We start from the raw sequence: 26217 nt of genomic DNA, 5'->3' as shown, positions 1-26217 counted from the left end.
TATATAGCACGGAAACAGGCCTTTGACTCAACACCCAAAGTTCACCATCCCAACTAAGTCAGTTTGCTCGTGCATGGCCCAGATCCCTCTAACCTTTTCCTATCCACGTACCTGCCAAAATGTATTTTAATTGTTGTTATTGTACCTGGATCAACTACATTTGCCAGCTCTTTCCATATATTCACCACCCTCTGGAAAGAAATGTCCCTCAGGTTCCTATTAAAACTTTCCCTTCTCAACATAAACACATGCCATTGTCCTGAGACAAATGATTCTGTGCATTCAACCTATCTATTCCCTTCATGATTTCATACACCTCTATAAAATCACCCCTCAACCTCCTGCACTCCAAGGAATAAAGACCTAACCTGCCCAACCTTTCCTTATAGCTTAGGTCTGTACGGAGCTTATAAGTTTTTGGCCGGATGCTTCGGTTTCCTCTCATTCCAAAGACGTCCAGATCTGTAGGTTAACTGGCTTTAGTAAAGATTGTAAATTGTGCCCAGCAGGCGGACTGGATTGTAATGGAAAAAGGGGACTGCTCCCCGAGTAATATAGGAGCGACTATCCTCTCACCAATAAATTTGAATAATAAAAATTATAATAAAAATCCAATTATACATAGCACAATTAGAACATGGAAACAAATAAAACAGAATCTAAAATTAAGAAACCTATCTCTCTCAATACCAATAGTCAATAACCCATCGTTTAAACCATCAATCATAGACAAATCATTTATACAATGGGAAAGAATGGGAATCAAAACGCTCGAAGATCTGTATGAATTGGGAAAATTACTATAATTTCAACAACTACAACTGAAATATAATTTGAAAAATAACCAATATTTTAAATATCTTCAAATTCGTGATTATCTGAAAAAATACACAAAAGACTATCATAATATGCCTTCCGACTTACTGGATGAAGCAATGAAGACAAAGGCGGAATCAGCTAATCTAATATCGTACTTATATAATATCATTTTAAACATAGAAATACCCACAACAGATGGAATTAGAAGAGACTGGGAACAAGAATTAGCTATAAAAATTTCAAAAGAGAGCTGGGATAATCATTTACTACAGGTGCATAAATGTTCGATCAACGTACGACATACGCTCATCCAATTCAAAACATTACATAGACTATATTATTCAAAAACTAAATTAAATAAAATCTTTCCTAATGTTTCACCAATCTGTGATAAATGTCTGTGTCAAGAAGCTACCATAGCGCATTCTTTTGTTTTTTGTACAAAAATCCAAAAATTCTGGTATGAAATATTTGATATTTTTTCAAAATTAATCAAAATAAAACTGGTACCAAAACCAGAATGGATCATTTTTGGAATATCGGAAGGTATCCCTGAATTAAACGTGTATCAGAAGAATTTATTCAATTACGGGCTAATAATGGGAAAAAAGCTCATACTTAAATTCTGGAAAAATGCGCCCACACCAACAATAAAAATGTGGATATCAAATATGTTTGAAACATTACATCTGGAAGAGATGAGATTCCTCTTAGCAGGTAAAGCAGACCAATTCCAAAAGACGTGGTCTACGTTTCTGGACCTATTACAAGCATGAGGTGCAATAGTAATTTAAAAAAAAAAAAAAAAAAAAAAAGTATCAGGACCTGGAAATGGGAGGTGAAACAACAAAAACAGACTTGGTTGGTAGTCCCCTTTCTGCGGAGTTTAATGTTATAATAGAGCGATTGGTCCTACTTTCTTTTTCTTTCTTTTCTAGGGTCTACTTTCTTACTTTACTTCCTTCTCTAACTTCTTTTCTAAGGGGCTTACTTTTCCCAACACTCTCTTGCACTTCACGACTCTTGCGCACTTTCTTTACTTTCCTTACTTCTATCTTTTTCTTAAAGCTCAAAAAAACGAAGCGGTACAAAAAATGTATTAAGATATATGTGTTGTGTATTATTGTAATTTACCGTACTTCTAATTTTAAAAAAAAATTAAAATTTAAAAAAAAGATTGTAAATTGTCCCTAATGTGTAGGATAGTGCTAGTGTACGGGGATCGCTGGTTGACGTGGATTCGGTAGGCCAAAGGGCCTGTTTCCTCTCTGTATCTCTAAATTAGACTACTGATTTTTCCTGAGATTTCACAAAAGCCGCTTACAAACCCAATTATATCTTGTTAATGTGGAGAGGCATAGACAATGGAGTACATTAAACTCCATCATAAAGATGAGACTAAGCAATTATTAATACCATATGTAGTTCATTTAATGTAAAAGGTTCCATGGTGCTACAATTATCAAAAAGAATTTTGATATTGGCAGAATGACCAAAACTTCTTGTAAATGACCAGTGTGTATGTCTGTGTGTATCTGTGTTTAAAGAGCCTTTGTGTTCGAACCTGCATGTTTAGGGCAGGATGTTGTTTATCCATGTTTAAATCTTGATGATGCTGTCGCTTGTTCAATTGCTCCACCACTATCAAACGCACAATCTATTGGATCAGTGCCTCTGCTGATTCAGTGTGTTTTGGCTGAAGCTAATCCCTTGTCACATTATTTAAAAATTAGGTCAGGTCATTGTTTCTTAAAGGAGAACTCTAGTTAACCCTGCAGGGGGACCCACCACTTCATTTTCTTCCCAGGATTTATTTTCCCAACAGCTTGCTGATGACATTTGAAACCTAAAGTGTGTACAATAATGTTTGTTTATTACTTGAGTTGTAACGTGAGCCGTTGATATTTGGATCCCCAATACTACTCTTTGACCTATCTTCACCCTTCTCTGTCTTATAAGTACGTCCACCCAAACATGAACTGGTCTTATTCTTCTTCTTGCAAAGCAGTCAGTAATGCCACAAAGCAGTGACATGCAGCCCCCTTCAAGCCAAATCTTGCACCCTCCTTTGTACAAGGAGATGGGGAACAAAGGACAGGAGGAAAGGCAATCCCTTGGAGAATTACCTCTTTATTGCAGAGAGTTGCTCTCAACATCCATCAAAGAGACACTGGCCTGACCTTCTGCACATAATCCAACATCTTCCCTGATTTGTGCACAGAGGCAAAAAGAAAAGAGTGAACACTGAGAGTGAACTGTTTCCAGACGGCGGCAACACAGTGGTGCAGCTGGTAGAACTGCTGCGTCACATCGCCAGGTTCAATCCTGATCTTGGGTGCTGCCTTTGAGGAGTTTGCACATTCGCCCTGTGACCGTGCGGGTTTACCCTGGGTACTCCGATTTCCCCACATCCCAAAAGATGTATAGGTGGTAGGTTCATTAATTTGGAGGGTGTTGATGGCAATAAAAGAAATGGGATTAATGTAGGATTAATGTAAAAGGATGGCTGATTGCCAGTGCAGATTCAAAGGGTCTGCTTCTGAGTGCACTTGTCCATGACTTACTTCATCAGGTCATGCTGCTCCTAATATTTCTGAGCTGCATCATTAAGACCACTCATTTCTACATCTGTAACATCCAGATCTGTAACAACCATTTTCTCCACTCCTGCTGAAATTGTCATCAACACTTTTGCTAGCTCTGGTCTTTACCATTGCAACTTATTCTATCTGCAATCTATGGTCTATTTTTTTCTGCCTCCATAAACTTGAGACTACCAAAGATCTCTCTGCCAATGTCCTAATTCAAAGTCAATTCTTGCTCACCCACTTGTTAACCCATACCAGCTCCTGATCATGCAATATCTTAATCTACCAAGGCCATAAAATCAGTGTTCTCTGTCTTGGACCTTTGAACCCCTCTGTTTCTCCTTTTTACATACTCCTGAGAACCTATTAATTTGTTCGTAGCTTTGTTCATTTGCCCTAATATTTTCTCATGTGGTCAGTGTGCCAGAACATCAGCTGCTCACCAATAACTTATGCATTCTGGTGCCACACCTAGTTACAGTGAACCATTACAGTTACAGTGAGTTGTCAACATTTAGTCTATATCGACATTAGAACTCCGCCTCAATTGTAAAACATCCAAATACCAGTTGCAACAGATTATATTCTGAATTGATGTAGAGACATGTTACAGTTCCAGCCTGTAATAGTAAATCCTCATCAAAGTTACAGAACTCTACTGAATTATTGTTGCCATGGTTTTTCTCCTTTAAGAGAGTCTTATGCAATTAGAATCTGATTTTCTCTATCGGATTGTTGTGTTCAAGAAGGAACTGCAGATGCTGGAAGATCGAAGGTACACAAAAATGCTGGAGAAACTCAGCGGGTGCAGCAGCATCTATGGAGCGAAGGAAATAATAATAATAATAATGGATGGGATTTATATAGCGCCTTTCTAATACTCAAGGCGCTTTACATCGCATTATTCATTCACTCCTCAGTCACACTCGGTGGTGGTAAGCTACTTCTGTAGCCACAGCTGCCCTGGGGCAGACTGACGGAAGCGTGGCTGCCAATCTGCGCCTACGGCCCCTCCGACCACCACCAATCACTCGTTTCGGGCCAGACTGGGTCTGAAGAAGGGTTCTCTATCGGATTGTCTGATTGACTGCGTGTGTAACTGCTTCTATACCAATGCAGTCTGATTCCATTCTTCCAAATTATTCCAAATTTAAAACAAATTATTCTTCAATCCACACGCTTTTTAAATGTTTTGTTTTCGTTCAAATGTCGGAAACCTGCCAAATTTAAACTGTAGAAAAATGAAACAAATCCTGCCAATTTTCCACCCAAAGAATGCCATAAACTAGCTTGTGCTGAAAACTCCACGTACTCTATCTAGTAACCCCAACTCTAAATACTGGTAATTCCCATCCTTATCACTCTAAAAGTAGAGGCATTAGGAAAGGTATTGATGGAGTAAATAAGGTAAAATGATTTCCAAAACTAGCCTATCAGTAACCAGGGGTCACAGATTTAAGATAACTGGTGAGGAGGGGACGTGCTTTACTGTGCAAGTTATCACTGGTCATACATTGCCTGGGCAGCTGGTGGAAAGAGATTCAGCAGCAGCTTTCATTGGTGTATTGTATATTTCCTTATAAAATTAAAAAAAAACAGGTTCACAGGAAAATAAAGCAGAAGTGGAACTATTTGTGAAATCATCTGCTCAAAATTTATGGGATGAACAGCCTCCTGTGCTGAATAATTCTGAGCCTTTGAAAATTGAATTTGATTATTCTCACCTAATTCCCTTTTATGTCTTTCCTCTTATCACACACCCTGAATGATGACCTCCCATGTTCTTATTTCCCAATCTCCCACTTTATTTTCACTCTCATTATCTCCATTCCCTTTATTCTATCTTTACAGCCATTCTGCTCTTATTCTCATTGCTGAGATCCTCACTCTGTTAACCATTTATTTTTATTTGCATCTCATAACATAAACTCTCAACAATACGAACTCTCAAAAATCTTATGCAGGATTTGGAAAGGGTAGAGAGAGAAGCGGGTTCAAGATAGTCCCCACTAAACTGGATAGTTGAAGCACCCCTGCAAAAAAAAAAAATAACAACATGCCTAAAAGCATAAACAGAAAACTTCTTGAAATGGAACACAATGGAATCTTGTGCAGGAAGCAACTGCAGATGCTGGTTTATACCAAAGGTAGACGCTAGATGCTGGGGTAACAACACTCAGCGGTACAGGCAGCATCTCTAGAATCTTATTCAGGCTGTGCACTAGGACCCTGCAGACACCATAACCGTCCGACTGAATCGGTTGAACCTGGTAAAGCAAATACACCATAGTTACCTGATGCTACTGTGTTGACAGAGTAGTTCCTGTGTGAGTTGTGGAGGGCACAGACTCATTGTTGGACCTTCACCAGAAAGATGGTATGGATGCACCAGATCAGAAATTCAGTAATACAGATGGGAATGTTTTGAATCATCAGGAAGCTGGGAGCTCTGTGCCAAAGGAGATTATTTTTACATCAGGTGAGTCTGCCTTTCTCCATCAACTATCAGGAACTACCTAAACAAGTACTTGTTGTCGGATTTTATTTAACGCAGTCTGATTTTATTAATTGGATCTTAAAAACATTTTTTACCAATCCACGTGATTTTATTAAAAATATATTATTTTATTCAAACTATTGGAAAACTGCAATTGATTTAACCTGAAATTATTATATATTTTTTAAATTAAAAAAAACCTTCCCAGCTCTGCCAAATCATCTCATCAGGACAACCTCCTCTATGTACGTAACTAGTAACCCCAGCTCCATGCACCAGTAATTCCTAACTTGACAAGTCTAATTCGGAACCCCTAACCCACGATCTATAACTAGTAACACACAGTCCTATAGACCTGAAGAATAAATTCCTCACCTCGCACTGACGTTTTAATAAGGAATTCCAACTCCATAGATGCTCATCCTACCAAATCTTAATGAGTGGCCTCAAAAGCAAGAGCTTTAGCTAGTAACTCTCAACACAGCAGATTGTAACTAGTAACTCCCAATACCACCAACTCATGTAAGTCACTGTCATTACCATCGACTCAAGCTGATGACTCTCCATCCTCTAAAGAAACTTGGATCAGTCCTCATGTACTCTAATTAGTGACTCCAAACTTACTTCCCTTAGTAACGTTAACCATGCGAAATCTAACATTGTGTTGTTGAATAGAAATCACTGACTAAACATGGTAAATATGGTATTAACTGCCAGCCACACACATGAATACCGCAGAAAATATCTTGAGCACAGTAAAATAAGGTACATTTCATGGAGTCGTACAATGGTAGACCATAGACATTGTATTAATGCTTTGGGAGAGATATCTAATTAGTCCAACTTTGCTTATATTTCCCCATAACATTTACTTTTAAGTATTTTCAAGTATACAGACTTTGCCGCTGATTTAGCTCAGATGCTGTGGAGACCTGCATCATAACTGTGTGTTCCTCTATTCTTGACACGGCATGTTCTTGACACGGTTCCCCTGTTCTTTGCTTGCTCCAGAGTCTGCCTCAGCTCTGACTTACAACTCTCAACTTAAAACTCTCCACCTGATATGTGTTCATTTAATCAATCTGATTATTCTCACTGAAGTCTATTATCTAATACATTTATAATTATGCACTATCTACATTAAAAAAAAAAAGCCTGGGCCCTCAAGTGCAGGTAATTAATAAATATCAAAAACAATACCATCGTTACACTAGGCCCAGGAAGACCATCTATATAATTAAAAGTCTCATCTTGACCACTTCCTGTCTGCGCTGTATATTGATTTTAGAAAAAAAGCTACGATATATCGCTACACGTTTTGGCCATTTTACTCACAGTCCTCCTCCCCTGAGCAGGCCCTGAGGATTTTTGCAATCGATGAAATATAAAAAAGTTATGAGTGTTTAAAAAACCTTGAGATCCTCTCGCCTGTCAAACCCCGGATGCCTGGACGTGACTCAGTCACTTTGTAAGATTGCAAGGGAGAGGCCACGACTCTCATTCTAAGCTGTGAATCAACTGAACTGTGAGTCTGCAATGTACTTGCAATAAATGATTTGTTAGCCCTTAATGACAATGTCATGAATTGTATGGCCTGCTGCCCTGCCTGTGCTTGAAACTGCAATGCTTTATTTGGTCCGTCTGTGTTTGGAAGGAATAAATGCTTTATTAGGTCTGACTGTGTTTGGTTCAAAAGTCCCGCTAATTTCGTGACTTCCGCTTAGTGGACAGGTCGCGCTGATTGCATAATTTCCGGTGAGTGCAGAGGTCGCGCTGATTGCGTAATTTCCAGTAAGTGCAGAGGTCACGCTGGTTTCGGAAGTGTCGCTGATTCCGGAAGACCCAAAGTGGAGAGGCTGCGCTGAGCCGTGTGAGTATTCAAGAAGGTTTACTGCCATGTATATGGTATGTGAGTCAGTGAGTGTGTGTGTATGTGTTTGTAAATGTGTGTGTGTGTGTGTGTTAGAGTGTGTGTGTGAGTGGTCTCAGTGATTGAGCTGCCACCCCAAGAATCCATTCGGCCCACAATGTCAATACTAGCCCTCTGGGAACCAGTCCCTTTGGCACACAACACCCCAGCCCTCCCATGTGAAGCTGGGACTTAGTCTAGTTCTATATACATTCTATTTTGAAAAAAACAATTATTCTCTACTAGTCTCCGTTTTCTTAATTAATTTCATATGCACAATGTTACTCTCCCTTTAGTCCCATGCATTTCAATTTTACATATGAATTAGGAATAGGATTATGCCATCAGTCCCCTGAACCTGTTCCAACATTTAGTAAGCTCATGGCTGATTTATTTGTAACCCCAATTCTCTATCTCATCTTCCCAGGAATCTATATACCTCTGCCTTAAAACTATTCACAGACTTGGTTTCCATTATACTCTGAGGAAGAGAGTTGCCCAGACCCTCAACCTTCTAAAATAATTCACCTCATCTCTTATTTTTAAAATGACTCACATTATTTCCTCTCTATTATTCAGTGGTCAGCAAATTTGGCAGTCACATCTGTTGCTGAGTCTATTATGTGATATTTTGTCAAGCCCTTTTTGAAAGATCATATGTGTGATACAACTTTATTACCTCTATCTTTCTTCATTTCATCAAAGGACCCATTTAAGTTAAGTCAGGCCAGATTTGCTTTTGACAAATCTCTGTAGGCTGTTATTTATGAGCCTGTATTCTTTAAAATTGGCATCAATTTAGTCCCCAATTATTGTCTGAACCACCAATATCAGGTTAAATGTTACAAAAGACTCTCTCCCATTGGGGGGGGTTGCTTGCTCTCGGAGGCAAGGAGTTGGTCGCACACCGCCTGTTCTCAAGGGCTGCCAGGCTTTTTAGTACCTGATTATGCCGCCACGTATATCTCCCTTGCGTGAGGCTGGTCTTGCAGCCTACCATGATGTGTTTGAGGGTCGCTGGAGTTGGGCAGAGGGCACAGGTTGGATCCTCACCGTACCACTGATGGAGGTTCTTTGGTGATGGAAGCACATCATATGTCGCTCTGATGATGAAGCTGATCTTGCTTGCTTCCATTTCCCATAGTTCTTTCCAGCTGATGTCTAGGAGATAAGTCACCTGATGCAGCTTTGGAAGCAATGATCTTTGACATCTGTTGACTTTACTTGTTGGATTCACTTGTTCAATTCATTTTCATATTAGTTGTCTTTAAAAATTGCCGATCTTCTAGGTAGGTATGTTGCAAAACGTACCTGAAGCGTCGCTGAAAATCTGTCCCAGCCCGTGTGCGCGATTTTGGCACCGTTTAGAAGGGGGCGGGTTTAAAACGCGATTTTCCCTAGACTGTTCAAATCGAGGTTTTTCAGCCTAGTTAATTATTAACGAAAAATCGCTGGAAGATTCCCTCGCTTGAGCTATTATTAGTTTTAAGGGCTTTATTTAATTGTTATAGTAGGTTAAAAAATAACCTCTAAACCCCCGACCGTCGACAACGGGCCAGATCTCATACAGGGGAAAACGGAAGGTAGGCTGTTTATTTTTACGTTAAAAAGGGCTTCTTAAGATCCCTTTATACAAAGTTTAATGTTGCGAGGCTAATTTTGGGCCCATTATATCCCGCAGTATTTTTCTGGGCATTTGAGGCACAAATCTACCGCAATGTGAACGTTCTAAACCAGCGCATTCACAGGATCCCACTAGAAAGCTGATTTAAATGGACTTTAATTTACAGCAATTAAACACTAAATTCCTTCCATTTGGCCTATAAATTAATGTAAATGAGATTTAAAAATCATGTTTTATTGTGAATTGTTTGTGAATATTATTTGGACACTTAGGCTATTTAAAAATGTTAATCATTTATTAAGAAATGGATAGATGTTTAGATCTAGTAATTGAAGTTTGGAATTAGCTACAATTAGGTAACTAACTAATTATATGCTTTAATTTCAGGTCATCCAAGTAAGATTATTTTATATTTGTTTCAGAATACTTCAATCTATGATAACTGAAAATTTCATTCAGTTCTCTTAATTTTTAAGAAAGTTATGGGCTTTTGACTGTCCACGATCACAGCTTTTTTGTTATGTCCATAGAAAATCAATAGGGAACAAGATGCTCATTTCCCAGTATGAAAATGGTCATAACTTTTTAAATACTTGAGATATGAAAGTGAATTAGGTGTCAAATTAAACTTATTTTTATGCTTTATCTGATGGGATAAATTGCAGACTTGATTTTTTAAATCTCAAAATTTTGTAACATTGCTATTCTAGGTAGCTCATTTTCTCTTTATTCTATCCAATAATTGTATTATCTCCATTCTTGTGGCTATTTTGACAATATCTTCTATAACTAAGACAGATCTAAAGCACTCAGCTTCGCCATGGCGTTCGGCTCTCGTTGGTCCATCGGCCACACATCCTTCCTTTGTAGACCATTTTATCATTTATATTTTATTTAGTTTTCTTATCTAATCATTCTTCCCTTGCCTCTTATTTCAGATTCACTTCCCTTCTGTGCTTTATCCTGCATGATTCACCACTGTATTATGAGCTGTTCATGTAATATGTATTTTGCTTTTGTTTTATTTACAATTCTTTTGTCCAACGGTGACTCTTACCCCTCCGTTTGTTTCACGTGAATGTGTTTACTCTGTATTCTGACTTTTCCATGCTCAATGGCCACATTAGCCGCTAACCTTTTCTTCCAGCCCATCTGTAACTTCACTGAATAAACATCAATCAAAATGCAGTAACTGAGGAAATAAAACCCACAAGATTTAAAAAAAGTGTTTGATCTAATCATTTTGCTAATAAACACTTTAAAAGATTATAGATTGCCCACAAGAGTATTGAGATCGCAGCCTATTCCTTATCTTTTTAAATCGCTAATCAGAAATGCAACTTGTCTCAGGTGGCTAATAATTAACACTTTGAACAATGTTAGGTGATCAGTGAGTTCCAACCACATACGCACTAAACTGGTGATCCATCTTCCAATTATCCAGGCACTTCAATTTACCTATTCTAGCTCGTGATTGGCAGTCCAACTCATTGCACCTTAGTGTGTATAACAATAAACTGAACTAAACGAATTAGTTAAACAAAACTAGTTATACTGAACTAAACTCAGCTCCATTAACCCCCACTCACCTACTCCGGCTGGAGTCTCAGCAATATGTACCCTATCCTGAACTCACTGACCATTTGCTCTAAATAATGCTAAGCCCATGCATTCCTTTATTAGAACTGAGTATGTCCACAGTTTGTGCCAGGATTAAGAATGATTAAATATTTCATGTTCTGGATTCGGGGGGACTTGGGAATTACTTCTCAAAAGACTACCTAGAACAGGGAGAAATGAAATTCTACAGAGGGGCAACAAGTGGTTCAGGATCTTACCTGGTTCCCACACAATAGAAAATGAGTACTGTCACCAGAATATTAATGGCAATGTCTAATGTTCACTTTTATTTACAGATTTACAGATACAGATCCATTTTGTCTTATGAAATTAGATTTTCCATTTGATTTGCCAGTTGGAACATCTGGATCCCTTACTTCTTACAACAGGATTCCCAAATTATTGCATCTTGATTGACATTACCATCTTGACCAAAATCATTCTGCTGAGGAAGGGTCTTATACCTTTCGTGTTCCTTCTGCCATTTGCTGTCAAACCAAAAAATGTGCAATTCATTACATGGTCAGCAGGTGCAGGGTGGATTATTCTGCTGCCTGGAGCTGAAATGTTCTTCTTGAACTCTTCCAGCTGCCCAGCTTCTAGTCCGCAGATTGTTATTTCATTAACAGGCATAAATGTAGACCCTTGTTCCTATCTGCATATCATCTGAGAGGTGTTGATTCTTGATGGAGTACAGCTCCACGATGCTGGATCTCAAATATAGAACAGTACGGCACAGGCCCTTCGCCTATCCAGATCAATAGATCAGTGTTTACAGTGTCCTTTACTCAAGAAGGCAAAATAGAAATGGTTGTATTTAAGTTACAGCTTTCACAACCTTGCTTTTGATGTGCTCTTCCTGTGGCAATATGGGAAACACTGCAGCCCATTGAGGTCCCATAAACTGCAACAACATAAATGACCATTAGGTTGTTTTATCGCGTTCATTGAAGGCTAAATATTGGCCAAAATACTAAGCAAATCCTCTAGCCTTGTTCGAATAATGCAGTTATGTATCTTGCAACCACACAAGGTGGGCGGTGAATAGATGAGTTGCAATTTAAAGTATCATGTGAAGGTTCAAGTCAAGTCAAGTTTATTTGTCACATACACATACGAGATGTGCAGTGAAATGAAAGTGGCAATGCTCGCAGACTTTTGTGCAAAAGACAAACAACCAAACAACCAAACAAACTATAAACACAATCATAACACACATATTCTTTTACATAATAAATAATGGAAGGAAAAACGTTCAGTAGAGTTAGTCCCTGGTGAGATAGGCGTTTACAGTAGGTGTTTACTACAAAAAGTAGTAAACACTGCCCAGTCCATCATCGGCTCTGACCTTCCTTCCATCGAGGGGATTTATCGCAGTCGCTGCCTCAAAAAGGCTGGCAGTATTATCAAAGACCCACACCACCCTGGCCACACACTCATCTCCCTGCTACCTTCAGGTAGAAGGTACAGGAGCCTGAAGACTGCAACAACCAGGTTCAGGAATAGCTACTTCCCCTCAGCCATCAGGCTATTAAACCTGGCTCGGACAAAACTGATTATTAACAACCACTTTCTGTTATTTGCACTTTACCAGTTTATTTATTCATGTGTGTATATATTTATATCATGATGTATGGACACATTTATCTGTACTGTAGTAAATCCCTTACTATTCTTCTGTGTGCTTAAGCAAAGCAAGAATTTCATTGTCCTATACAGGGACACATGACAATAAACTCACTTGAATTTGAACTTGAATGGCCTCTGGGAAGAAACTCCTTCTCAACCTCTCCGTTCTCACCTCATGGCAACGGAGGCGTTTGCCTGACCGTAGCAGCTGGAACAGTCCGTTGCAGGGGTGGAAGGGGTCTCTCATGATATTGTTGGCTCTGGAGTTGCACCTCCTGATGTATAGTTCCTGCAGGGGGGCAAGTGAAGTTCCCATAGTGGGTTCGGCCGAACGCACTACTCTCTGCAGAGCCTTCTTGTCCTTGGCAGAGCAATTCCCAAACCAGATGGTAATGTTCCCGGACAAGATGCTTTCCACCGCCGCTGCGTAGAAGCACTGGAGGATCCTCGGAGACACTCTGAATTTCCTCAATTGCCTGAGGTGGTAAAGGCGCTGCCTTGCCTTACTCACGAATGCTGAGGCGTGTGATGCCCATGTCATATCCTCGGAGATGTGGACTCCCAGATATTTAAAACAGTTCACCCTATCCACAAGATCCATATTTATCCTCAATGGAGTGTACGTCCTCGGATGTGCCCTCCTAAAGTCCATGATCAGCTCCTTCGTTTTTTTGATGTTCAAGAGGAGGCTGTTATCCTGGCACCAGAGTGCTAGATCAGCCACCTCCTCCCGGTAGGCCTTCTCGTCGTTGTCTGAGATCAGGCCCACCACCACAGTGTCATCAGCAAACTTAATTATTGAGTTGGAGCTGAACCTAGCCACACAGTCATGTGTGTACAGGGAGTACAATAGGGGGCTGAGGACGCAACCCTGGGGCGATCCTGTGCTCAGGGTGAGGGACTTCGATGTATTCCCTCCCATCTTGACTACCTGGGGCCTGGCGGTGAGAAAGTCCAGGACCCAGGCACACAGGGAGGTGTTGAGCCCCAATTCCATTAGCTTCCCGGCCAGTCTGGTGGGGACTATCGTGTTGAAGGCTGAACTGTAGTCTATGAACAGCATCCTCACGTAGCCCCCCTTCTGGCTGTATCTCAGCGTTCATCTGCATCCTGACTGTACTAAAATCCCTACTTAGCTTGTCCGAGAAATCCGACTGGATTCTTTTCTCACTACAGACCAAATACAAGAAGACACTCATGCAATCAATTGAATATCAGATATCCTGGAATCCAATCACTCTGCACCATTGTGTGTTGCCTGCAAGGGCCAATGCTGATTGGATTCCTTGTAGCTGGCAGAGAATGCAGACTATGGACTCTCTTTTTGGGCTTACATCAGGCACCCCAACAATCTCTAGGACATTTACAAAAGTGATGTTTGCCCTCTTTCAGTTAAACAATGTATTTCAGTGATGGATTACTCATCACTGTGACTAGATACACTAGTGTCTGAGAAAGTCTAAAGCAATACACTGCACTGTCACAGTATTTAGGAAAGAACTGCAGATGCGGGAAAAATCGAAGGTAGACAAAAAATGCTGGAGAAACTCAGCGGGTGAGGCAGCATCTATGGAGCGAAGGAATAGGTGACGTTTCGGGTCGAGACCCTTCTTCAGTCTGTCACAGTGTTGCACCAAAGAGACACTTGGTTATATTTTGGCACCTCTCACACCTTCAGAATGCTCTAGTTTTGGAACCTCCTCTAAACTTGTCTTTTGCATTGTGGCCTCGTCTACATTGGTGAGATTTAACATGGACTGGGCAACTATTTTGCTGATTAGCTTCTACGTTACGTTAAATTAATCCAGCAGATATTATGTAGAAATTCAAATATAATAATGTAACATGTGAATTTAAACTTTTTTTTTGCTTCCCTCTGTCTTTCTTCTCTAATTCCATCCCCTCTCCTCAACTCTCCTCGTCCTCATGGCTCCTCGTCTCTTCTCTGTTCCCTTGGCTGATAGTTGATTGAAAACTTATCTATTTACACTTCTGGTGTCAAGCTATTGCTTAGTATCACCAGTGTCCTATCTTCCATCTGTGCATCTCTAATTCTGAACATCCTTCTTCACCTGCTCATTCTAGCTTAGAACTGTTTGGAACTTTCCACTTTCATCCTGGCATGACCCTGCAAATCCCCATCCCACGTCCCACTTACTCCCCAGCTCGAGAGAATCTTATCAAGGCAGTGCCGCCCCATTTGATCTGCTCTCTGGTGTGTGGAGGGAAGGAATGTCGATATGAGGGACCTGGTGACTGGACCTTGCAACAACAAGCAATCCGGGGTGTGTTCTCAGCATGGTAGGTCAATCACAGTATATATCCCCACAAGCATTGGTCAGAAACAAGTGAGCTGAAAGTAGAAAGTGGCCAGAGGGATCCCAGTTTGGCATTAGCTTCCCAGAGACAGGTACTAAGTGTCAATGTTCATTGAGAGTGATTGTTTTATTACATGGCAAAAGAAATACAGTCGCATAAATGTGCTTGGTATGTGCTGGGAATAATCAAAATATGGGCGTAAAACAGGGGAAACATTAAAGGGGTGGGTCCTTTGTCAATATGCTCATGGAATGAGAGAAAGCAGCTATTTGCCAGATATGCCCATGACAACTCTTTGAGAGCAATCCATTTGCTCTTTCCCTGTAGCCCTACGAATAGTTTCATTCAAACATCCAATTCTATTTTGAAAGTTGCTTTGAATATGCTTCTGTTAAAGTATATATTCCAACAAACTGCTACATTGTGTTTGCTCAAATCAGTTCTGCTTCTTGTGGCGGTTTACTAAGTCTGTCCTCATGACTGGCCCTGCACCCTGTGGAAACAGGTGCTCCTTCTTTATCAAAACCATTTATTATTTTAAGCAAATCTATTAAACCCCCACTTTGCCTTCTCTGCACGAAGGACAATAACCACAGTGTGGTTTATAAATGTGGGGAGCACCTTTATCATGGATGGATGATAATAAAATAAAAAAATGTTAATCTCTCTCTCTCTCTCCCTCTCCCTCTTTTTCTTTCTCTCTCTCCCTCCCCCCACAGGGTCACTGATAAGATCCTAGCTATGGCAAGACCATCCACACAACTCAATAAGACGTTCAGCATCATCAACCAGTTCAAAGGGTAGGTGTTAACAAGTGGAGGGCTGTGCATTTTGTCACCAGAGTCCGTTACATCTCCTTACTCTCTGCCATTTACCTCATACCCAGTTTCTGGCCCCTCGAGAACCTAGCCCCATCCTCTAGTTACCCTTCCCAAAATCCCATTGCTTTCCCTTTAATTGCTCCCGGTGACCTAATGTGGCGTCACAGTCTTTGGACTGTGAATGACAATTCTAGTCTCGTGTGCCTAGTGACAATATCGTTGGGACATTTTCTTATTTTAAGGGCCTAAGGTAAATTGTGGCCTCCCTGTCACAAAGATGTGATTCCAGTTAGCTACAAACTATAGGAACCAAAATTGTTTCCTTTCATCCCACAGGTTAAATATCAAGTCTCTGATAAATCTGCAGGTACCTGGAGAGCATAATCATTGTGGAGACCCCTTGGAGTTAAAGAGTGGATTTTCATATTTACCTGAAATCTTCATGGAGAATGATAGTAAGTTTTACTACACACCCTCTCAGCCCTCTGAATCTGGAAATTATTGTTACTAACTTTCAGATGGGGACAAATATAATGATGAAGCACATTGATTAGCACCTATAATATTAGCCCTGAAACTGCTTACATGGATCATGAAGCCAGACCTGGTTTGCTGAGAACCCACAGATCCTGGGCCCAGACACTCTCCAACTCAACCTCCTTTCTGGTGAGACCAGAATGTTTTTGGTAACCAAGCCAGTAACCTTGATATCTGGGAACTTGCTAACTGCAGCTCCACCCAGCAACAAGGGGTTTATCCTGCACTGCCTGCTTGATTCTACAAAACAAAAATAAATCTGGTAGTAAATCATTCACTTCATTTAATTATAGTTTAGATTTAATGCAGGGAATTAATGTCAGATTCACTTTAATTCACCTCTGAGTACTGGATGGGAAATGCATTTAGCCACAGCCCATTTCTTGAACTCGGGCTTCAACTCAGGTTCAGAAGCATCTTTAATGTAGGCTTGATTATGTTGAAAGCATTCTCAACCTGGGCCCAAACCATTAGTGTGGTACCAAGAGATGTTGGAAATAGTGTATTTTCGATGAGATTAAAGTGAGCCCTACCTGCACATTTAGGTGAAGGCAGCAGATCCCGGGCATTATTTGGGAGAAAAGCAAACCATTCCTGAGAGTCGGCCCGTGTTCACCCTCAGCAGATATCTCTGCAACAAATTTATTGGCAATTTATCTTACGCTTCCACACCAATTGGTGGATTATTTGCCTGCATTACAACTGTGACTGTGGTTCACCAGTAATTCATTCATTGCTTGTGAAGCAAATTTCTTGAGGAAATAAGTAAGCCTGAGATTTCCAATGAGGTGCGGTCCCTTCAACTCCTGTCTCGTGATGGATTAGGCCACAGGCTAGCCCATTCCTCACAAATGACAGGCACCTACTACCTGCTTCAGAAATGGGCCATGGACACCCCATTGGATGACTGTACCAAATGGGCAACATTGCATTGCCTGACTAAAATCATACTGGAGTCACAGTAAAACAGGGAGTGTTGATTAATTTCCAGGCCATTGCATATAACCTGGGCTGTAATTACTGGTGATGCTGGATAGTTGGATTGGGAAGTGTTCAACTTGCTAATCTTAAAAAGAAGTTCCAATTCTCTACTTCACTTGTGTTCACACAGCAAACAGGTTGTGCCGTCTGCAGTGAAGGATCACGTGTGACATTTCTGCCTGTAATTAAGAATCTCCGTTTCTATTTACACCTGGCTCAGCAGAATGGTACCACGTCTGAGGGATTGAATGCACAAAGCTAGCTATCACTTTTCCCCGTGTATGGGAGTTGGGGACTGAGGTCAGGCTGGTGACTGGGGACTCTGGTTGACACTAATTACAAGGACTGTAAAACTCATGTTTTATAAATGATGATTTTAATTTTGCACTGTGTATAGAATATCAAGATAATTCAGTGGTTTTATTGGAAGAGGCCTCCCAGAAATTACTCTGAATTTGCTGCTTTATTGCCGCAGCATCTGAATCTTATCAGGTTTCCGGGCTGTTCAGTTCAGTTCTGGAAAAAAAGAGAAGGGGAGAAAGTAATAGAGAAGCAAAAAGATAAAGAGAAAAAAGCTGAGAGAAAGAGAGAGAGAAAAAATGATACAGGCTCCAGACAGAATCTCATCAAATCTGCAAGAGATATCTTAAAGTATTTAATGTACAGAAATTAAACATGTAATGTGCATCAAAATATCACAAGCAATAATTAGATAAGTGTTGCAGCATGGAAACAGGCCTTTCAGCCCCTTGAATCTGTACCAACCATCATGCATCACGTACATCAATTCTACATGATCGGTTCATTTATTTTTGGTGATATTGGTTGTGGTTTAGTTTAGTTTAGAGATACAGTGTGGAAACAGGCCTTTCGGCCCACCGAGTCCACGTCGACCACCGATCACCACCCGACACACACACCAGGGACAATTTACCATTTTACCAAACCAATTAACCTACAAACCTGTATGTCTTTAGAGTGTGGGAGGAAATGAGAGCAGCCGGAGAAAGACCAGGCAGGCCACGGGGAGAACGTACAAACTCTGTACAGGCAGCACCCGATGTCAGGGTTGAACCTGGGTCTCTGACGCTGTAAAGGAACAACTCTACAGTTGTGCAACCGTGCCGCCCCTTGTGACTGGGAGTTTTTGAATGTGATGTCAATAAACTGTGACTAAGTATATGTTGTCACGTTAGAGGTACAGCATGCAAACAGGCCCTTCAGCCCACGAAGTCCATGCTGACGTGTCCTACATCTTTGGAGTGTTGGAGGAACCCAGAGTATCCAGAGAAAACTCATGAAATCGGGGGGGGGGGGGGGGGGGGGGGGGGGGTGCAACGTACAAACTCCTTATAGAGAGCACACGTAGTCAGGATCAAACCCGGGTCTCTGGCGCTATAAGACTGCAACTCTACCGCTGCGCCTCCGTGCCACCCACTGTGTCTGTTGATATGTTCATTGTTAGGCTGGCGTATATTAGACAGGTGCATGAGTGATTTTGGCTGATGATGAGATGAGTTACCGTGGGGATCTGAGCAGCAGAGTGTGAGGCCTCATATGATGGAGGCTAAGAGACAGCGAGCTGGGCTGCTGTAGTTCAAGAGGGTATTGTGGCACTATGGTGGAGCCAAACCCCACTTCATTAGCTGAGTGCTGCAAGAATAATCACTATGTTAGGAGCCTAAACATCCAGCTGCTGGTTCGTGGAAGGAATTAGCAATTCCCAATTAGCAGGCCTTTAATTTTTCCTCTCTTTTCCCATTTGCAGTTTACTTTTTTAACTTTGGAATGACAGATTTTGGAGTCTCTTCGCTGGTGCGTTTGCTGGATGTGGTGAAAGTGATATCGTTCGCAGTGCAGGAGGGCAGGGTGGCTATACACTGTCACGCAGGACTCGGGAGAACAGGTCGGTCAGCAGAACTATTCTAATAATGTCATGGGAGACACACGGCTGATTCATCAGCTCCTGAAACCTTTCATAACAAAAGGCTGTGGATACAGGATTAGGACTGTGTCTGGGGACTCTTATTGAGCAAGGCTATGGAGAGATGTGCAGCAATGGTGGTTGGAAAGAGCTGAGATACAGATCAGCTGCGATGCAGATGAGGAATTGATTCGAGGGCTGAATGGTTTGCTTCTGCTTGTCTGCACACAGATATGGAAAACCTATTCTATTCTCCTTGCATCAATTCTAACTCAGTTGGTATCATTCTCATCTGTGAATTCAAGTCCCAGCCACCTGAGCACAAGAATCTGGGCTGAGACTCGACTACACTGCTGCAGTGTGCAGGGAGTGCTAAACTGCTGGAAGTGCCAGCAATTGAAGAGATATTAATATTAGGCTGTGTTTTGCTGATGTGAAATATTGAATGGTCTGTCCATGCATTATCCCAGTGTCATAGTCATTGGTTATTCTTTAACGTTATAAAAGTGGCTTGTATGGCCATCATCTGTCTGTACAACCTTGTTGTATTCAAACTGGCAATTTTACTGCAGAAGGAACCTTTGCTATAGGGCACCTTTGGGATGCAACAGCCAAATAAAAATGTTAGCAACTAATCGCATTGACCAGTCCATACCCTTTGATTTATTACCAACAAAGTGTTACAGGTTCACTTGCTCTGCATAATAGAATCAACAGATTTGGTGATTTTAATTCTACAGTTGATCAAATTTCACAGTGCAGGTCCTGTCAGCTCCGTGTGATGCAAACGCTGAATACCCTGCTTCTACCTGCTGCTTTAATGTGTTCTGAAACACCGAGCAAAGACGGCAAATCAGTCACTGGGCTCTGGTGACTCGGCTCATGAAAGAACTTTAGAACGTAGAGAAATACAGCATGAGAACAGGCCCTTCGGCCCCCAATGTCTGTGCTGAACATGTTGCTAAAATTAACTAATCTCAATTGACTGCACATATCCTTCCATTGTCAGTTTATCCATGTGCCTGTGTAAAAGCCTCTTAAATGCCACTATCTTATCTGCCTCCACCACTACCCCTGGCAGCACATTCCAAGCACCCACCACCCTTTGTGTAAAAATAACTTGCCTGTTCTTTACCTTTAAACTTTGTCTCTCTATCTTAAAGCTATGCCTTCTTTGACATTTCCTCCCTGGGAAAAAGTTCTGACTGTCTATCCTAGGGGCGGGGAACCTTTTCATGTTGGAATGTCGCATCAAGTTAGCTGTAATCTAATAAGGCCGCATCCAAGAAACTTCAACTAGATATACTCCAAAATGTACATTATTTTGTTAAAATAGCCCTCATGACTTACTAATGTTTTAATTGCGACTGTCGGTCGGGGAGGATTATTTAATTGAATCTTCATTTACTCTTTGGTATTTTAAATACGTTCATTTTAAGATTAAAATTAAAATAATAAAAGACGAACAAAAACATAATAAAAAGAAAAAGATTTGTTCTACAAATATTGGATTCATTCAAAAGGCCGCACTTAATGGCCTGGAAGGCCGCATGCGGTGCAGGTTCCCTATCCCTGGTCTATCCTATTGATGCCTCCATAACTTTATATATACTTCTATCTGGCCTCCCCGCAACCTCAAGTTGTTAGACGGAGAGGCACTGAGGCATAAGGGTGAATTGGATGATTATAGATTTGTTAGTCTAATGTTAGATGAAGGAAAATAATCTGTGGTTCATACATTACATTACAATTAATATGTAATCAAGCCATTCAGTGCAATGGTTGGTAAATAGAGAAAATCTATTCTCTGTAGCTAATAAATTTGTAACCAGATGCCATAGATTAAAATTGTTGGTAGCAAATCTGTAGAGAGGAGGAGAAATGTTAATTGCTAATGATGAGTCTGCGTCATCTTTTCAATTTGGTCAGACTGAATACACGCATCATACGGACACATAGGCACGCTGGCTTGCCCTGAGCCTCCCTTTTGTTTATTGAGTCACTTGCATCAGACTCTCCATTCCCCCGCACATCTCACCCATAAACCTGCTCAAAGGTAGTCAACACCTGGATTACTCTGTCTGGGGCCTGCTGTCTCTGACTTCACTGGTGAATTCACAATCTCACAAGTCTCAGTCCGGAATTAAATTATAATTCGCCTGATTTTCATACAGAATCTTCTGCATTCTGCATTTAATCTCATACATTAGTTTCCTTTTCCACAGCATTCAACTACAGGAAATGACCATAACCCTGATGCATGCTTTATAATTTTATACAAGTCTATCATTTTACTTCAAATTCCTCTCAGTCTTAACAGAAATATTTCTGATTCTTTGAGCAATTAGAAGCATAGAAATATAGAAACGTAGATAAATAGTTGCAGGATAAGGCACTTCGGCCCTTCGAGACAGCAGTGCCTTTCAATATGATCATTGCTGATCATCTAAAATCAGTACCCCGTTCCTGCCTTTTCTCCCATATCCCTTGATTCCTTTAGCCCTAAGAGCTAAATCTAACTCTCTCTTGAAAACATCCAGTGAATTGGCCTCCACTGCCTTCTGTGGCAGAGAATTCCACAGATTCACAACTCTCTGGGTGAAGATGTATTTCCTTATCTCAGTCCTAAATGGCCTACCACTGTAACCCCTGTTTTTGGACTTCCCCAACATCGGGAACATTTGTCCTGCATCTAACCTATCGAATCCTTTCAGAAACTTTAATTCCTTCTTACTCCTCCTGTGTGCACATGAGCCTCAACATCCCTCCTATAGTCTAGACTCCAACACTAGTTGTGTTACTGAGATTTTATATGATTCACATGACATTTCAATTCAAAGTAACATTACTCAGAAGGACATTCAGCACAGTAAAATGCAAGTTAGTATTTAACAAATCTCTGTCTTTTGAGGATGTGAGCAATTAGATAAATTTATATGATTAAATTCAGGACAATTTCCACCCAAATAAGAACTGACACTAATATTGTTCACAAAGGCAGCATTTAACTCAGCACTAGATAAAAGTAAATGGAATAAATATAGAGAAATGTTTTGTGGCCTTTCACCAGAAAATCATTTTCTCAAGTTCCACTCCTCATTCCTGATTCCTATTACACCACTATAGGTTGCCAAGATCTAGTAATTAAAGGCATGGCCTTTAGACAAATCCTTCCCCATAACTATCAGGCACATCATTTCTTTGTCTCACCTTTTACGTGGCTTAGTGTCAATATTTATTTGATAAAGCTCCCATGCAATGGTAAGCTCATCCTGTAAGACAATAGACAATAGACAATAGGTGCAGGTAGGCCATTCGGCCCTTCGAGCCGGCACCGCCATTCAATGTGATCATGGCTGATCATCCCCAATCAGTACCCCGTTCCTGCCTTCTCCCCATAGCCCCTGACTCCGCTATTTTTAAGAGCCCTATCTAGCTCTCTCTTGAAAGTATCCAGAGCACTGGCCTCCACCGCCCTCTGAGGCAGAGAATTCCACTGAAAAAGTGTTTCCTCGTCTCTGTTCTAAATGGCTTACCCCTTATTCTTAAACTGTGGCCCCTGGTTCTGGACTCCCCCAACATCGGGAACATGTTTCCAGCCTCTAGCGTGTCAAAACGCTTAACAATCCTATATGTTTCAATAAGATTGCCTCTCATCCTTCTAAACTCCAGAGTGTACAAGCCCAGCCGCTCCATTCTCTCAGCATATGACAGCCCCGCCATCCCAGGAATTAACCTTGTAAACCTACGCTGCACTCCCTCAATAGCAAAAATGGCCTTCCTCAAATTAGGGGACCAAAACTGTACACAATACTCTGCAACTGTACAACTGCAGAAGGACCTCTTTGCTCCTATACTCGACTCCTCAAGTTATAAAGGCCAACATGCCATTCGCTTTCTTCACTGCCTGCTGTACCTGCATGCTTACTTTCATAGACTGATGAATAAGGACCGCCAGATCCCGTTGTACTTCCCCTTTTCCCAACTTGAAGCCATTTAGATAGTAATCTGCCTTCCTGTTTTTGATACCAAAATGGATAACCTCACATTTATCCACATTAAACTTCATCTGCCATGCATCTGCCCACTCACCTAACCTGTTCGTCACCCTGCATTCTCATAGCATCCTCCTCACAGTTCACACTGCCACCCAGTTTTGTGTCATCTGCATTTGCTAATGTTACTTTGAATCCATTCATCCAAATCATTGATGTATATTGTAAATAGCTGTGGTCCCAGCACCGAGCCTTGCGGTACCCCACTAGTTACTGCCTGCCATTCTGAAAGGGACCCGTTAATCCCTACTCTTTGTTTCCTGTCTGCCAACCAATTTTCTATCCATGTCAGCACTCTACCCCCAATACCATGTGCCCTAATTTTGCCCACTAATCTCCTATGTGGGACCTTATCAAATGCTTTCTAAAAGTTCAGGTACACTACATCCACTGACTCTCCCTTGTCCATTTTCCTAGTTACATCCTCAAAAAATTCCAGAAGATTAGTCAAGCATGATTTTCCCTTCGTAAATCCATGCTGACTCGGACCGATCCTGTTACTGCTATCCAAATGTGCCACTATTTCATCTTTTATAATTGACTCCAGCATCTTCCCCACTTGACTGGACAGGTTAACTGGACTGTAATTCCCTGTTTTCTCTCTCCCGCCTTTCTTAAAAAGTGGGATAACATTAGCTACCCTCCAATCCACAGGAACTGATCCTGAGTCTATAGAACATTGGAAAATTATCACCAATGCATCCACAATTTCTAGAGCCACTTCCTTAAGTACCCTGGGATGCAGACCATCAGGCCCTGGGGATTTATCAGCCTTCAGTCCTATCAGTCTACCCAACACCATTTCCTGCCTAATGTGGATTTCCTTCAGTTCCTCCGTCACCCCAGATCCTCTGGCCACTACTATATCAGGAAGATTGTTTGTGTCCTCCTTAGTGAAAACGGATCCAAAGTACCTGTTCAACTCATCTGCCATTTCCTTGTTCCCCATAATAAATTCACCTTTTTCGGTCTTCAAGGGTCCAACTTTGGTCTTAACTAATTTTTTCCTCTTCAAATACCTAAAGAAGCTTTTACTATCCTCCTTTATATGCTTGGCTAGCTTACCTTCGTACCACATCTTTTCTCCCCGTATTGTCTTTTTAGTTATCTTCTGTTGCTCTTTAAACATTACCCAATCCTCATGTTTCCCGCTCATCTTTGCTACGTTGTAATTTTTATGCTGTCCCTGACGTCCCTTGTCATCCACGGTTGCCCCTTACTCCCCTCGGAATCTTTCTGCCTCCTAGGAATGAACTGATCCTGCACCTTCTGTATTATTCCTAGAAACACCTGCCATTGTTGTTCCACTGTCATCCCTGCTAGTGTATCTTTCCAGTCAACTTTGGCCAGCTCCTCCCTCATAGCCACATAGTCCCCTTTATTCAACTGCAACACTGACACCTCCGATCTACCCTTCTCCCTCTCCAATTGTAGATTAAACCTGACCATGTTATGTTCACTGCCTCCTAATGGCTCATTAACTTCGTTCCTTTATCAAATCTGGTTCATTACATAACACTAAATCCAGAATTGCCTTCTCCCTGGTAGGCTCCAATACAAGCTGCTCTAAGAATCCATCACGAAGGCACTCTACAAAGTCCCTTTCTTCAGGTCCAGTACCAACCTGATTTTCCCAGTCTACCTGCATGTTGAAATCTCCCATAACAACTACAGCATTACCTTTGCTACATGCCAATTTTAACTCCTGATTCAACTTGCACCCTATGTCCAGGCTACTGTCTAGGGGCCTGTAGATTAATCCCATTAGGGTCTTTTTACCCTTACAATTCTTTAGTTCTATCCATACTGACTCCACATCTCCTGTTTCAATGTCACCCCTTGCAAGGGACTGAATTTCATTCCTCACCAACAGAGGTCTACCCACCACCTCTGCCCACCTGTCTGTCTTTTCAGTTCCCAGCCCTGACCCTCTTGCAGCCATGGCTCAGTAATTCCCACAACATCATACTTGCCAATTTCTAATTGAGCCTCAAGCTCGTCCACTTGATTTCTTATACTTCGCGCATTCATATACAACACTTTGACCTCCGTATTCACATTCCCCCTCGCACCGCTCGGAATTGGCCCTGACCTTACTCTTTTATCCCTTCTCGAACTTTCCTTCCCATTAATTCGAGAATCTTTTGTAATTTTTTCTGTAGCCACTTCCCCTTCAACTCCAACTTTATACTCCCAATTTGTCAATCCCTCCCCCGCACTATTTAGTTTAAACCCACACGTGTAGCCCTAGCAAACCTGCCTGCCAGAACGTCGGTCCCCCACCAGTTAAGGTGTAACCTGTCCCTTTTGTACAGGTCACCCCTACCCAAGAAGAGATCCCAGTGGTCTATAAATCTAAATCCTTGCTCCCTGCACCAACCCCTCAGCCACACATTCAGGTCCCCTATCTCCCTGTTCCTGTTCTCACTAGCACGAGGTACTGGAAGCAGTCCGGAGATAACCACCCTTGAAGTCCTGCCTTTCAGTCTTCTTCCCAACTTTCTGAACTCATGTTGGAGAACCTCCTTCCTCTTCTTCCCGATGTCGTTTGTGCCTACGTGCACAACTACTGCCGGCTGTTCAGATTCTCTCTCTCTCTCTCGAGGATGTTCTGAATTCGGCTCGTGACATCCTGAACCCTGGCACCAGGGAGGCAACAGATCATCCTCGCATCTCATCTGCCGCCACAGAATCTCCTGTCTGCTCCTCGCATAATGGAGTCACCGACCACTCGGTGACTCCATTCATAATCTTACGTCGACTGTCATCGACGTTGGTCTCTCCGGTCGAGTCCCATCTCTAGGATTGGACCCACCGATGTAAGATTAAAGGCACTAGATAAATGCATTGTTTTCTTGTTTAAATCCTAGCAGCACTGAGCATTATAAGTTATA

The 26217-nt window shown here is 41.4% G+C and overlaps 1 protein-coding gene across 1 annotated transcript in view; it reads left to right on the top strand.

The window, feature by feature from the left end:
- Positions 1-5601: 5601 nt before the first annotated feature.
- The window catches only part of LOC116985300 (protein tyrosine phosphatase domain-containing protein 1-like), a 33290-nt gene continuing 12674 nt past the window's right edge, over positions 5602-26217 (top strand). Inside the window, exons 1-5 of the mRNA XM_033040000.1 lie at positions 5602-5886; positions 14651-14987; positions 15725-15805; positions 16163-16281; positions 19113-19250. Coding sequence (XP_032895891.1) covers positions 14809-14987; positions 15725-15805; positions 16163-16281; positions 19113-19250 — 517 coding nt within the window. The 5' untranslated portion in view covers positions 5602-5886; positions 14651-14808. The remainder of the gene's footprint in view (positions 5887-14650; positions 14988-15724; positions 15806-16162; positions 16282-19112; positions 19251-26217) is intronic.

Source organism: Amblyraja radiata, chromosome 21, assembly GCF_010909765.2.
Source record: "Amblyraja radiata isolate CabotCenter1 chromosome 21, sAmbRad1.1.pri, whole genome shotgun sequence".
NCBI classification, from domain to species: domain Eukaryota; kingdom Metazoa; phylum Chordata; class Chondrichthyes; order Rajiformes; family Rajidae; genus Amblyraja; species Amblyraja radiata.
This window is presented reverse-complemented; position numbering and strand designations above follow the sequence as displayed.